Raw genomic sequence first — 15,873 nt, 5'->3', positions numbered from 1 at the left:
CTCACATCAAATTAAATAAAATACCTTTTGGTTAATTTTACTTGGCCCCTTCCCCTGTTATTTTCTTTATTGAACAAAGAATATTGTAGCGTAACAGGAAGCAATTAGTTGGTTAATGTCCCCTGAGGACGCCTTAAATAATTTCGTTGAATAATCTAATTGTTTGCTTGCCCTACCAAAAAGCGGCGAACCACCTAAAGTTGGTTGAAGTTACAAGGAAAACAACAACGGGTGGATATATTTGTAAATTTTAGATTTTTGATCAGCAAACAAGACAAATGGTACATGCAAAGTCTTATAAATTTTGAATTGCTTGAATTAGCATCATTGTTTAGTAGCCATCTTGGCACGCTGTTTGGAGATGAGAAAGAGAAACGAAATGTTTTATTGTTGGTTTTCATAAGCAAAGCCAAAAGAAGCAACTTTAGTCACCGTTGCCGATGAAGCAAGTGCCTAATTTAAATTAGATCAAATATTTTTTGTTTTTTATTTTTGGACTATGGCCATCCTTCTCACCTGAAAAAAAAAATTAGAAAATAAAAAAGTTTATGAAAAATGGAGGGTTGAAGTGTGGGTGTGTGACAGCGCAGAGAGGGGCCGGATATTGCCTAGACAAGGTTTTGTGCAGGCAATAGTGAAGGGAACAAATCAGCACTTGAGGACAACAAAACCATTCGTTACGGTGACGTATATAACCTGCTAATGACATTTAAACGATATGGTTTTCCGACACAAATAAGATTTGCATGCTTAAAAATGTAATTCGTTGTTATTAACGATGAACACCAGTCTAACGGGGATGATACGTCCACATCATAAATAAATAAAAGTTAAATATCATTCAATAATCTTGACGTGATATTTTTATAAAAAGTTGCTAGTTATTAACCAAGTTTCACCTTCTCTGTTAGTTGAGATAATTTTCCAGCAACAATTGGTTGGGAATATGGTTGAATACCTTTGCATTGAATTGAAATGAAAAAAAGTAATAATGATTTTACGAATAATAAACTGCTGCAATTTCATACAGTACTTGAATTCCCAGCATGGAATAATTGAATTAAATCGTTGAACTCATCTAAAACATCATCAATATCAAATTAAAGCTTCCCCTTTACCCCTGAAGAAGTAGCAAAAAGTAAAAATTGGCTTCAGCAGTCAAAAATATATTTCTGTTGGCATAAATTATTGAAAATTTTATACAAGTTAAAACGCGTACTGTGAAGCTTCCTCGTCTTATTGCGTAGTCTTGAGGAGACAGGCCGAATAAAATAAAGCTTAGAATCGTGGAGATTGGAAAAGGCTTGCTCTTTCTGCACAAGAAATGATGTATCACTGCGCGATATACTGTGGGCAACTCTTCCACCATTTTAAATCTACCACTAGCACTAGGACTGGTACCAGCTTACTAGCACTGGTACTGGCTAGGGTCGTTAAAAATTGTCATCGAAAGTGGGCTTTCTTTTCTGAATCGTTAATATCAAGGTCCCACACTAAAACAACCATTGCAGGGCCACTGTACAGTTGGGGTTGGTTGGTTCTTTGTCCCCGTTCACAACCTGCGCGTGGCATAGCTATTTTTCCATGTCTGCTCTTTTTCTTTTCAATTTATGACGGGAAATAGAAGCACAGTGCCACCTTATGCTTAATGCTTTGCTCTCTCTCTCTCTCTCTCTCTCTCTCTCTCTCTGTGTGCTCTGTGACGATGGAAAGTGGACTCCCCATGCTTAACTGTCTCTTGCAGCACACATTGAGGACCCTATGCTCATATTCCGATTCATCTAATTCTTCGAAGTGGGTTTACGCAGTCTTTTGGAGGATCTTGCCTCGGAATTATCCTCCTCCAAAGTAAGGGAAGCACTATAAAAACCGCACTGCAGAGTAGTTCATCCTTTGGCTAATGTAAGTCAGTTATTGCTCTTTTGCAGGTGGGATTATGGAGGTGGTGCTCTTGATCGCTCCAAAGGAAACAAAAGGAACTGGTAAAAGTTAAATAAGAATTGTGAACAGGACCCATGTTTTCCTTTTTCCTTTTTGATGGGATTTTTTTCTTTTTTATGTTTGCTTGAAATTTTGGTGTGTTGTAGGATTCTTGTTTGGGAAGATGGGTTCTGTGACTCCTTTGAATGCGAGCAAGCCGGGAATGGATACATTAAGGGAAGGTTTGGAGCTGATGTATTCTTCAAGATGTCACACGAAGTTTACAATTACGGAGAAGGGTAAATATCCAAATTCTAATTTTTTTTAGGCAATAAAATTTTTGGTGAAGAAGGAGCTGTGCAGAGTACTGTGATTGCCATTGTTAATGATTACAGATTAGTGGGGAAAGTGGCAGCAGATAATAGCCATAAATGGGTCTTCAGAGATACTTCAAATGAAGGTGATCCTGGCTTCATTTCCTCATGGAATGTATCCATTGAACCAGTAAGCCAATTCAATAATGTTTGCTTATTTACAGAAATTCAGTGCTTTAAGTATAATCATTTTGCTAGCTTGGAAAAAACCTGATTTTTCCGTTTAACTATTGCCACTTGCAGCAACCAAGGGCCTGGGACTTTCAATTCAAATCAGGCATTCAGGTTGGTACTTAAAGAAAATCAAACATAAGTAGATGTTACAATGAAAAGCAAATTTTAAGTACAATCCCTCAAAAGCGCAATGAAGCTTACACAAAATCTTTCTTTGTCCTTTTCCTATTTTTACCAGACTATAGCAATCATATCGGTTAGAGAAGGCATAATTCAATTGGGCTCATTTGATAAGGTCTCTCTTTCTCTCTCTCTCTTTCTCTCTCTCTCTCTCTCAACTCTTTCTTGTTACAATTTCATTTCCCACAAATATTCAAAATAATTAATGACCTTGTTGGGTTATCCCAGATTGTGGAAGATCTCAATCTGGTGATCAGCATACAGAGGAAATTCAGCTACCTCCAGAGCATACCAGGTGTGTTCGCCATGCAAAGACCATATCTACCAATCCAACATCCCTACATCCTCAAACCAAATAACCAGATAATTGAAACTCATGAAGCAGCAGCTTTATCAGTCTATGAGAAGCGCCAATTAACTGGGATGAAAAGATTGTTCAGCGAAGTGGGTGATGATTCTCCCATTAAGTCCATCAATTTGGGTTGGAACGCACCACAGAATGGCACAGGCACAGCAGGATCACCAATATGGTCAATTCCACCTCTGCTACCTTCCATGTCATGCAGCCTTGGAGCACTTCTAACGAAGCTGCCTTCTGTGGTCCCGTCCTATAGCAACATTGATACCAGAGACACGGCTATGCTTGTGGCTAACAACAGCAACAATTCTACGGGCCAAATAATGAAGATTAATAATAATGGTGGCAATGTAAAGGTGGAGTCATCGTGTCATTTTGATGCAGCTGAAGAAAAAATGCGCTGTCCCTCCCTAAACCCCAATGTAGGCAGAGAAGTAGGCTCGGGATTTGGACCCTCGAGGGAGGGAGAGACCCAGAGTCAGAGTGATGCTCTAAAACTTAATTAAGTAGGAAAGGTACATTGCATTTATTATCATAAATACTTAATTTTTGGTACTTATTTGGCTTTGGCTGGTGGGTGGTTGGTATCTCTGTTTGCTTAAATCTCCAATGAGATTTTTGTTGATAGAATTGTTAACATCTAATTAATCATTCATCATGTGTTGTCTGTAATATAGGATTTCTTTCTTTCTTATTCTTTTTCTTTTCTTTGGCTTTCGCTTTAGCTTCATTACTAGAATCCACGAAATTGAAAAGAGGTTAAAGCGCAAAACATAAAATAAATGCATATATCAAGTACAAGCTTAAACTATTTGAACCTTTTTAGATAACATATATACTTCCAATAATCTGTGAAGGAAGAAGAAAATGGACAAAAATGAAAATGGTCATTTCCAGTGATTTGAGGTTTTTGGTAGGGTGCAGTGTGGGGTTCAACAACTGTGGCTATCCCTATCCTTTGAAGGAGTGGTATTCCACCATATGCGATGGTCCCCCAAACAAATTGAAGATGAAAAAAATGACTAGAGATGGTGGAGTTGGATCATGATGTTGCATGCGACATATGGCATCCATCTCCCGGCAAAATGGACGGTCCCCAACCTCAATCTTCTGATATTTTTTTAATTGCTCAAAATGACGTATTGATTGGTTTTTTGAAACTTTGAAAGCGGCTAATCAGTCTTCGTTTTAAATTAGAATAATAGGTTTGGTGTGTAAGAAAGTATTTGATTTTCCATATTGTTCAACCTTCATACTTGTCCATAATTTTCCGTATTCCTCCTTTAAGCTGGATAACTAATCCTTCTGATAAGCACAAGGTTAAACCCAGAAGTTAAAAATATTTGTTTTTTAACATATACTGGGTAAATTTGCCTAGACATGCACTTAAAGTTCACCTCTCAGTCCCAGCAATTGCTTTTTCCAACTGTTATATTATTTGGATGGCTTTGATAGAAGATACTAAATGGATCACTCATTAGTTTTTTTAATTTTATTTTTTTTAATTTTACTTTTCTACAGATAAGTGTTCTTTAATATATAGGACCCATTTATTTGACGATTTTGAATAGCAGTCCCTGTTTTTATTGTTGAATCACTCCCCAAACAGAAAAGCCAATTTCTTTTTGGAAAACGAGTGGGAGCACCTTAAACACTGCCAACTTTACGACTTGAAGAAAAGGCCACGAAGACTGTTTAGTCTCGACAAAAGTACCAACAAAGTTTACACAATGGTGGTGTTATGTGAATTTGGGGTTGGCATTTCCATTGAAAGTAGAAAGTATCTAGCAGATACATAGAAAAATAAAGAGAAAAATAAAAGAAAATATCTAGCAGATACGTAAAAAAATAAAGAGAAAAATAAAAGATTAACTTACTGGATAGACCTTATTTTAAGATCCGTTTATATGAACCCTCGAATTTTCTCATTTTCTCAGAACGGCCGATTGTGGAAAGCATTAATGGGTTGTTTTGGAAGTTCATTTGTGGAGAGAGTAGTAGACACGTACGGTTGTCCAATTTTCCAAGAGCGGCATCCTACTTTTGACATTTCCATCTAAATTTAGGATACAGCTGGTAGGATTTGATAGTTGAGACAGCCAAGACTGTAGCCTTTAATTCTTCAAGACGCAAATCATATCAAATATTATATTGGATACTCCAGACGCATGGCATTCCCAATTTCCCATTTCTTTTTTTTCTGCTTTGCTTTGAAGAGTTGCGACACTTCCAATTTTCCCAAGATTTGGGGAGGGGCATGTTTTTATCTACAAGTTAAAACGTCGCTCAATTACACTTTTCCACTCTAAATCATAATTTAGTCGTGACACCTCCCCAATATTTCATGTTCCCAACAGGTGAACTGTTGATCAATGTTTACATACTATGGATACGCATACCGCCTAAAAGACAAAAGGGTTAAAACTGGTATGCCCTCCTTAAAAGTTTTTACTTTTGTGCTAACCAAAAAGGATTCCATTGAACCTAAATGAAAGAGAGTACGGATGGAAATTCTCCTGAAGCAAGCAGGGCGTAGAGCGATTCATTCTCTTTCAGCAAACAATCATCTATAATGATTAATATATAATGTTGATTTCTCTACCAAGAATAATGATTATGATAAACAGCTAATATCCAGAACACCAAGGCATCATGGCCTAACCATTTCAGCTATGCATTGTGACATATTAATTTATATCTTATCAAAACTTATTTTTGGGTAATGCGAAAAAGTGTGTGCACATTAGCACTGAAAAAGCTTAGAGAACCATAAAATGATAAGCAACTGATAAAAGCCAATTGTCATTTATGACTGAATTTACACAGGATTTTAGAAACGGAAAACAATCTGTCTCTGGCTGCAGTTCAAATGCAACATATTAATACAGTGCTATATACAGATAAGCAGCATAAATAATCTAAAACAGTCCATCCGTCTAAATATATAGATGGCATAAATGGGATTATGCAGCGTATTAAAGCAACAAGGAGAAACCAGCATGCTGTAACTGTTTGATCCTTCCTTGTTTCTGTTTATGCAGCATGACAAAAGCAACAAGGAGAAACCAAGACCCTCCCAACTTTTAGATCCATCCTTGTCCTTGTCACTGCTGCACAAATACCTTAGTGCTTACTTAAGCACTGCCCCTGAAGCCGAATTTTCCAAAAGGAAAGTGAGATTTAGCAGCAGTGCGCTTCAATGCCTTCACTCCTAATGGATTGTCCTTGCTCTGTAGCAAACAGGAAATTACGTAAGCAACCACAGAGCAACTATAATGTGACAACAAATTTCAGAGATTAGAGGACTTACACGACCCTACAAAATGAGATTCATAAGTTCAAAGAGGCTGAATCAAATCAACATGCAAGTAGTAACTGGAATAACTTATCTTGTTCCTTGAGATAAAATTCTTTTCCTGTTGGTGTGATACCTTAAAATGCCCAGATCAAGGGGCACTAGCACTAGCATAGCTAAGAATGTTAAACAGTATAAGTTAAGTTGGTCTTACCAATAAGCAGAGCCCCGCATTGACGTCGCAGACTGGGAAGTCATGTGGGCAGCAGCTATAGTGGTCATCACAGCAGGTGGCAGCCTCAAGAGGACAACATCCCCATTCAAGGCAATAATTTCCGAACTCAAAAGTACAGCAGCAGGTGTTGCTTTCTGGACAGGAATAGTAATTATCACAAACTTGTGGAGGCTTTACTGGAGATGGAGGAGATGGACCTGGGTTGGGGGGATTGTCTCCTGTCTTGATTGGGTAAGAAGCCTCCATCGCAATTCCACATATTCCTGTTCTTGCACCCAGCAGATTACGCTTCATCCTGATATAGCCTTCCTCTCCCCAGCTAGCACCCCATGAGTTTCTCACAATCCAGTAATCAACACCATCATCTGTGCCATATCCAACAGCGGTAACACCATGGTCCAATGATGTACCACATCTTCCGGTGAATACACCCTGAAGAAATCAAGGAAAACAAACATTTTATTCATCAATTCTTTGCTACATGGATTGTAAGTCATACGAGAATTCCAAATACAAAAATACTAAAACCGATAGGGTGAAAAAAACTTCGGACTTACTGATTCGTACAACTGGAAATCCCTGCCTCCTCCTTCAATGGCAACGGCCACTGGCTGTTTTGAGACTGCCTTTTGCAATGCAACCTCATTATATGCAGGTACATCTTCGTAATCATCAATGGACACCACATGTGCATTTTTCTGTAAAAGACCAACAGGATGAGGTCATATCATTCCGTCTATTCATATCTGTTCAAAAGACCTTTTTTTTTTTTTAAGAACAAATACTAACCCTGTACTGGTCACATTTGCCATCGTAACCTTTGTAAGGATAATCTTCTTCAGAGTCAATTCCACCATTGTTGATGATGAACTCAAAAGCATAGTCCATTAAACCTCCATTGCATCCTTCGTTATAGGAAGTATCACAATCTACCAACTCTTGTTCGGACAGTGAAACAAGCTGGCCGGTTACTAGCTTATTTATCCCTTCGATGGCAGAAATAGTTGAGAAAGCCCAGCAACTCCCTTCAAAATATTATTATCCAATTGTTACAAAATATATCATAAGATCACAACACATTGGAAGCAAAACAAAGTCTTTAAAAGTCCTGATGGAATACCAAGTTTTCAAAAGCAATCATTTCCAACTTCCAAGGCAGGTCGACTACTTCGCTATCAATACCTTTGATTATAAAATATATTTTGACCGAAAGTAATTTGAAAGAAAAATCTATACATATTAACTTCGATAACTAATATCAGCTCTTATATCTACGTATATTAAACATTTACTGTTTTATCGGAAATACTTTAAATCTATGTTAGGAGCAAATCATCGATGGGTAGCATCAGAATATCTATTGCATGATTAATTGTGATTGTGCTGTTTTATATTGAAATCAAGAAACAATTAAAGAATAAATAAATAGATAATATATGAGAGGATGATTGCAATTATTGCAATAAGACACCGAAAAGGCCCACCAACACCGTGATATTTTAAGTGGGTCCATAGAGTTGAAAATAGGCCTGGGCCAGTACCTCAAATCGAGGGAAAAGCTTACTCTTATTAATCGACAAAAATTCAATTATACCTAATGTTTAAAAAAAAAAAAAAAATTTCCTAATCTATTGCAGGTAAACTGGTTATGAGCCAATCCTAGATCTTGATTTGCTCTCTCTAACAACAAATTCTTCTATCATTTCTTTCGTTTTAGTTGTTTATTTACTTTTTTCCTTTCCTACTTGGTCCAGTACGGAAAGAACGTTACTCCCAAAATTTTCAAAACCGTATAAATGAATAATAAACAATTAAGCAGAGTATCATTTAACCCACAAAAAATAAAAATAAAAATAAAAACTCGATCAATCTCCGATCCCATCACTCACAGCTTCAATAATCCTCCCTCTCTGACTTTTATAGTTTAATCTTTATCACCAAACCAAGTAAAGAAGATAGGAGATTCTCACAATTCATGCATCTTACAGAAAATAAAATCCTTTATTGCCAAAACTACCCTTCAAGTTAAGCCGTCTATTTCCACAGAGTCACGTATTATTATTTTAAAAAGGTAAAAAAACTAAAATCGAAATAATAGTAATACTAGTAAAGAAACTCACCACAGCTTCCTTGGTCCTTGACGCCGACAACAGCACCTTCCTTCCTCCAGTCAACGGACTCCGGCAACTTATCACCGACTTTGGGTGCGTAACGATTGCTGAACTTCTTCTTACGAATTGATTTTTTGGTACCCAGGTAAGTTGACCGGTACTCCTCGTTGGTCAGATCGGCGAACCGGTTCAGACCAAGCTTGTAGGTGTGGTCCTGAGCGTTGTGCTCAACGATGTACCTGAGGTTGTCCTTGAAGATCTCGAACCTCCTGTCCTTCTCCCCCAAGGCGTTGTAGACCTTGCCGTGCTTGGCTAGCCACGCCTCGTACATGGTCATCACCTCCTCGTCGGTTCTCCAACTCGATTTGTCGGCGTGACTGTTGTCGTAAGCGATGATCGACATGTCGTGCGCCGATGATAAGGTGAAAAGAGCAAAGAAGAGGGTGGCCATGGCCACGGCCGAGAAGGATCTGTAGGAACCCATAGTTTTTTATTTTTTTTGTCTGAGGAAGGAGGAAATTGGGAACAATAATAGTGTATGATAAACTGTGGGAAGTGGAGATGCCCTTATAAAGGCAAAAGGAGGATGGCTGGTCTTTTTTTATTTTTATTTTTTCTTGATTATTTATTGATAATAAATTATGAGACCAAGGGGAATGATATTTATTGGAGATAATACAGGTCTTTATTTTTTATTGGTCTTAGAAAATTAAAGAAAAATAATAAGAATTTTGTCAAGTGAAGAAATGAGGAGCTCACAATTACCAAAAAAGAAATAAAGAAATCAGTATCTGCCGAAATAGGCGAGCACAACGAAGGAGTGAGGAGATTAGGCGTATACGGACGTGATAATGAAACCAAACCAAAGAAATAGGAGCTGTAAGAAAACAAAGCAAGTGTCACGCGCCTCTTCGCGTACAATGCCTTAACATATTCTTATTTTCACTGCAGTTTACCTTTGAATTTCACTCACGTGCTGGTTGTGAGCGTAATTAAAACCGGTGGGTAGGACCAAAGACTTTTCGATCCCCTATTAAGCGAGTTGAGTTTGGCCACGTCCTCTGACAAGGTTGGATGCCTTCGATGAGTAGATGACTGAGACTGCTCTTTTGTCCTTTTCAGTAGGCCCCACCGAAAAGTGTGGAGACACTTTCGTCCCGTTGTCCCTTTGCAACTTCTTTCTTTGTATTTATTTCTATTTTTTTATTGGTTTTTTTAAAAAAATTATGTTTTTTTTTTCTCTTTTAACTATATTTTCATAATTTTTTTATTCCCCAAAAAAAAAAAAAAAAAAAAGTCTCCCCCTCACAGTATGCCATTTTCATTTTAGCATTCTCTTGGTTTACTTCCAACTATTATGTTTTTCCCCTATAAATAGGCTGTTATATGGCACAAATTTTAGAAAATTGTACTGTTTTTTCTTTTATAATCGGAAGACATGTGATGTAAAAGTATAATTATTTTTCCTATGCACTTCATGTGAATAGTGTTGATTCCCTAAATAATTTGAAATCTTATACAAGAGGTATAAAATCAAAGGTCTTTTTAAAAGGCCAAAAAAAAAAGGTCATATTTTATAGGCATTATTGTGAATGTCAATCCCTAAAAATCTCCACTTGAGATAGATTGATATACACTTAACCTCACAATTTTTCTTTTTTTTTTTTTTTTTTTGGAATATCCCTGTAACGGAGTAGGTGGTAGCGAAATTAATATATTATAATGAGAAGGGGCCAGGTTTTATTAATTGAGAAAATACAAGCGCCTTAGATGTTATTGCTTGCGTCACGGAGCATTAATATAAATAGATATTTCGGCAATGCTCTCTTTTATATGGAGATACGTGGCCCATCACTGCGAGGTCGAGTGGTCGACCTTCTTAGTGTGTTGTTTGGACTCTCAATAAGATATCATAGCATTGCTTCTTCCTTTTTTTTTTTTTTTTTTTTGGTGGACATAAGGGATGGAGTGGATCTGCATGTGGGGAAAGAATTTATGGTGAGTTTGGTAGTTTTTTTTTTTTTTCCAATAATTTAATTTGATATTTAAAAAGTTTTATTATCTATAAATAGAAATAAAGATGTTTAATAATAATCAACAAATATTTATTGATTAAAAATAATTTTTTTATTATTTTATAAAAATCTAATTTTTGAATTTTTGAAAAAACTTTTTCAAAATTTATTTGAAAATTTTAATAAACATTTAATACAATTTTCTTTATTTACAATATAATATTTATTAATTTTTAATAAAATAATTTAAAAAATATTTATTATATAAATTTTTAAAGGTAAAAAGTCTATTTTAATCAACTATATCATCAAATAAACATTTAATTCTCTTTTTTATTATTGATTTATAAATTAATTTTAGAAATCTACTGCAAGTTGAAAAAAATGAAGAATTGCCTTTTTTTGGAAACTAGACAAGCTATTGCTAAAATTTTCTTAAGTTTTTCATTTGTGATGTGACGCTTTATCTGTATATCAAGGTCGAATAAATTTTCAGTAGATAATATAAGATGAATGTATTATTATCGCTGCCATCATATTATTAATTTTATGGAATCCGTTGATTCTTATATAAATATATTCCTGAAAAAATCCATGGATGCTTTTGTTTTGGCTAATCATGCATTGAACAATGATATTGACTGTAATTGAATATCAATATTTTAGTTTTAAAAAAGATGTTTCAAAGAAGTTTGAAAAGAAAAAAAATGAATCGTTACTAATTATTTATAATTGGATAGAAAAAGAGGTTAGGAAGAAATTGTGATTGATAATATGATTTTCCAAAGTGTTTTTCTCTTGGTTTTTAAACTATAAACCTACATTTCACAGTTTAAATTATCAACCGAGGGTTAAACTAACATCCTAACTGAACATATAACCATTTTTAACAATTATAGGTACTCAACATAAAAACTATGTTTGAATAGATCAAAACTATACAAATTTTTATTTTTTTTCCAATAAATGAATTATACAAGTATTTATATCTAAATTTTCATACCACCAAAAGGATAAGCTGCGGTTGGTATTAATTTTTTATTGTGAATTCAAATTTTCAATATACGATTATAAGTTAAAAAAATTATGATTGTAGATTAGTTGTTGTTTTATAGCTTTTATGCAAAATAATTTCGTCGTTAACTTTTTTTTAATGGAAAAAAGTGTCATTTCTATTTTCTTTTTCTTTTTTATTTACGAGGAGGGAGAAGATGCTTACCCGTTATTTATGTACAAAAATATATATACTAATCATTAAGCATTATTAATGGGTGAGGAGTGTGACCTATTTTGCATCTCTGATAGTTATTTCCATTGAAATTTATATAGTAAAAGATTTGATAAAGAATTTAAAAGGTGTTGGCATTTGCATGGCATAGTATCAATCATTAAATAATATTTATTTAAAATTATTCTTTAATAGATTTTAGTTAAAATTTTAAATAAAATAAAGTGACATGTTAGAAGATGTATAATAAGAGATATGAGAAGAGAGAAAATGTGTGAATTGATAGAAGAGATGAGAGAGAAAATAATGAATTTATAACTCACTATTTGAAAAAATTTTACATGCGAAGAGTTTAATAGAACTTTTTTTTTTTTGTTTCAATGTTATCTCAGTTTAATAAAGATCTTGCACGATACTATTAGAGATTATTTTTTTAATTATATGTTAATCTAATGTGGTTTTAAAAATTATCTGTTAATTTAATATGGCTAAACTTCTTTTAAATAAATAAGCATATTAAATAGATCATTAGATATGCTGAAAAGATCAAATTTTTTTTGGCAAATACAAATGTTACATCGCATTGCCTATTATCCGATACAAAAAATCTTCAATCCCCCATGATAAAATTGTTTACTAAAAAAAAAATAATAATAAATAAATAAAATTAATTATCTAACCTCCGATTGGTGGGTCCAACGAGCATAATGCTAACCTTAAGAATATAAATAATAAATAAATAAGCAAAATGCTAAAATCCCCTCCTTGATTTATATCTATATATATAAAGTGGATAAAATCTAAACCATGATGAACTGCATTGTTTTCAAAATTAAACTCTTACTTTTTTATTTATTTTTCTTTTGTGTTTATTTTTTAGCTTCCACAAAAGCCTTTATCATTTTTGTACTTTTGAAGTGCTAAAAATTTATTTGGCAAAAACCAAGAAAAATGTCATACAAAATTACTACTTTGGTTTCTTTAATTTATATTAAAGGTTAATTACACTTTTATATTTTAAATTTGCAAAGTTTTACCATCTAGATTTTATATTTTCGAAACTAAAGATTTAAGTCATTTACTTTTTTAAATCGTTGTTAAATGTTTTAATTTTCAAGTTAGTCAGACAAATCAATAACAATTATGTCGAAAATTTAAAATCTACAAGAAAAACATTAAGCTTTATCGATAAGAAGAAAATAGTTAGCAGTCTCGTATCAATTTGGTTGGTCAAATTAAAAATTAAATCAATTTGTATCAAAATTAAAAATTGAGTACCTATATTGCTATCTTGTAAACTAGATAACCTAAATCACAAATATTGTAAGATTAAAATATATCTAAATGCAATTTACTCTTGCAGTAAAATGTTAAATATATATATATATCATTTTTCTGTTGATAATCTACGTACCGTTTTAATTTAGAAGTAATCTAGCTCTATGCATTTAAGTTGTGACTAATACTTCCTACATGTATCTGCTAATCAATACTTGTATTTCCTTTGTAAAGTGGCTACTTTATTGAAATGAAAAACTGAAATTATGGGTGCACTATGATTATTTAATATATCAGCAATTAAGAAAAAAAGTTGATTAAAAGTCACGGATCTTATTTTTATTTTTATTATTTTTTTATCTTTCAGCAAGAGAATTTTCTTTTCCATAAATTTAATTTTTTGCATTCTTATTCAGAAAATTATTTTGATTTTTGCAGAACCGTAAAACCTCCTAAATTTTAGCTAACTTATGTTTGCTCAATAATATATTAAAAAGCTTTCTATCCGATAACAATAACAACAATAATAATAATAAATAAACAACAGCAACAACCACTTAGCAAGCTCTTTAAAATCAACACTTCGCAGATTTCATTGTTGACCATAATTTGGGTTTCATCTCCCCTGTAAAAAATAATAATAATAATAATAAAAAATTCAACTTGTGAGATGCGTGTTTTTTTAAAATTTGGTGTGGTTTACCGTAGACTATAATATAGTTGTTGAAGTTGATAAATATTACATAGAAAATGATTTATATGCATTTGACTATAAATAAAATGCGGAAGCATGTGAGAACGACATTTGTGTATGGCGGTGTTTGCGTATAGTCATGTAGAAAATAAGATTATCAAAAAAAAAGAAAAATTGTATGGAATAAGGCATTCTTGGTCAATCATGTATCCACGACAGATATTTTAAATGCCCAACATGTTTTTTCATAAAAAAGAAAAAAAGCCGAACACGTTTCTCATGCGGAAAAATACTTATAGCTAACAAGTATATGTAGCTGTATCTAAAAACAAACATATATATAAAAATATAAAATAGTTATACGGTGTGGATCAGTTTGTATGCAAATGCATTTAAAATTAATGCTTTTTAAATATCAATTTTGTTATACATTGTATACATCAAAACTAATATTTTTATAAAAAAAAAAAATTTAGTACAGTTTGCATACGGACCATCTATATTGTAAAATATCCCTATATATTCATACATTCATATATATATATATATATATTTGCCTATTTTGTATTTACTTTTCTTTGGTTTCTGAACCGATGTGGAAATTATCAACGAGAACTTAAACGATCAAATCTGTGAGATTATAATTTATAGCAAAATTAATCTGCGACCCATATGGCTTCTGATCCTATCCTGTGGACGGTATTGGGCAAAAACACTCTTTTCCTCCCCATCCTCTACTCAAAATATAATTTATTTGTTTCATTCACACTAATAATTATATGATGAGGTTTTTCAACTTGAGAAGCAAAATATAATACATAAGGAGAATCAATGACTGCATTACACTGGGGTTTCCTGTTAGTATATCCTGCTGTCTATACATGTGAAATTGACTGATAAGTTTTTCTATTGTCATGTGTCAAATCGGAGGGCGTTATCTATCTTACCTCTTACATATTTCTATAAAAATTAAGACTATAGATTACGTCATATATAAAAAATTAAATACAAGAGGATGAAAACAAGCAAAGATTCTAAAAGTGTGGTGGAAAAAAGATCTGGGAAGATGCAAATTGATTCCCTCTATCGAAGTTCAAAGTTACAAAAGCCATGATACCCCAAAGCTGAATCTCCTTCAAAAGGGTTAATTGGGCCCGAACCAACCCATGTGCAGCCGTCTAGCATGGGAACAATGGGCCCACAGCCCATAAACTGGAATTTCCAATTGTTTTCTTTACAATAATAATATAGCATGACAAGAGTCGTTGTCTATTGCCTCACCGCCAAAGCAGTCTCACTCTCACCTATCTCTGAGCTCAAAGGCACATTGTCATCGAAGTCTCTTTAAACCTCTGATCACCATTCCTTCATCTACAACTTTGAAGATTCTCAATTGTTTTAGAGCATGGGTTGGACCCACTCTCTCCCCACTTGAAGTTCAATTGGCCCACTTGCACGTGTGGGCCCATCTGTTGTTGACAGATGATGAGGTATCTACGGACTTGGGGGTAGACAAACAATACGATATTTCTAAGATAAAAATATATATATATATTTTTTGGTAAGTAATATTTGAATTCGAGTTAGATGTACGAACTTCTTCTTCTCATAGCTTTTGGACTCGACCTTTTTGAGATTGAAATTTTATTTTGAAAAAATGTGCTAAAAAAAAAATTATTAATTGATTCAACCAAATCTCATTCACATCCCTTGATAGATGAGAGAAGCAAATCTTGGGGATTATTATTGCATTGAAATAGAGCAGAAAATTAGGTGATTGTCAGATGCCAATTTATTGGAGATCTTAAATGGGATAAAGTTATGGGGACAGGTATTGGCAGGGTAGTTTTGATTAATAATATAGGGAAATCAACTGTATATCCGTATGGGCAAAGCATATACCACAGAAAATCAATTCAAAGGGACTAAGATCCACCGTTTCATCCCTATTTATTATTATTATTTTTGTAATTGTTATTTTTGCTAATATTTATGGTGGAGGTTTCTTTCG

The 15,873-nt window shown here is 33.7% G+C and overlaps 2 protein-coding genes across 4 annotated transcripts; one reads left to right on the top strand and one right to left on the bottom strand.

The window, feature by feature from the left end:
* The first annotated feature begins 1,259 nt into the window (after nt 1–1,259).
* Nucleotides 1,260–6,237, top strand: LOC107419980 (uncharacterized). Of its 3 annotated transcripts, none has more exons than XM_025074804.3 (8): nt 1,260–1,848; nt 1,929–1,982; nt 2,088–2,219; nt 2,316–2,424; nt 2,538–2,579; nt 2,707–2,763; nt 2,877–3,521; nt 3,931–6,237. In XM_025074804.3, exons 1-7 carry the CDS (start codon nt 1,649–1,651, stop codon nt 3,510–3,512), a joined length of 1,230 nt encoding a protein of 409 aa, XP_024930572.3. In that variant the 5' UTR covers nt 1,260–1,648; the 3' UTR covers nt 3,513–3,521; nt 3,931–6,237. The 3 variants fall into 3 exon arrangements, with proteins under 3 accessions (XP_024930572.3, XP_015884315.3, XP_048331051.2); XM_016028829.4 differs by having other exon boundaries at nt 3,924–6,237; XM_048475094.2 differs by lacking the exon at nt 3,931–6,237 and having other exon boundaries at nt 1,261–1,848; nt 2,877–3,700.
* LOC107419994 (cysteine proteinase mucunain) lies at nt 5,782–9,365 on the bottom strand. Its single transcript, XM_016028846.4, has 5 exons — nt 8,657–9,365; nt 7,326–7,561; nt 7,094–7,234; nt 6,516–6,968; nt 5,782–6,236 (listed from the first exon to the last, which is right to left on the bottom strand). The coding sequence occupies exons 1-5, from the start codon at nt 9,129–9,131 to the stop codon at nt 6,141–6,143; spliced, it is 1,401 nt and encodes a 466-aa protein (XP_015884332.3). The 5' UTR covers nt 9,132–9,365; the 3' UTR covers nt 5,782–6,140.
* Between the last annotated feature and the right edge of the window lie 6,508 nt (nt 9,366–15,873).

The sequence above is a fragment of the Ziziphus jujuba genome, chromosome 5, assembly GCF_031755915.1.
Source record: "Ziziphus jujuba cultivar Dongzao chromosome 5, ASM3175591v1".
NCBI lineage: Eukaryota > Viridiplantae > Streptophyta > Magnoliopsida > Rosales > Rhamnaceae > Ziziphus > Ziziphus jujuba.
The sequence above is the reverse complement of the archived record's forward strand: the minus strand, read 5'-3'. Positions and strand labels throughout refer to the sequence as shown.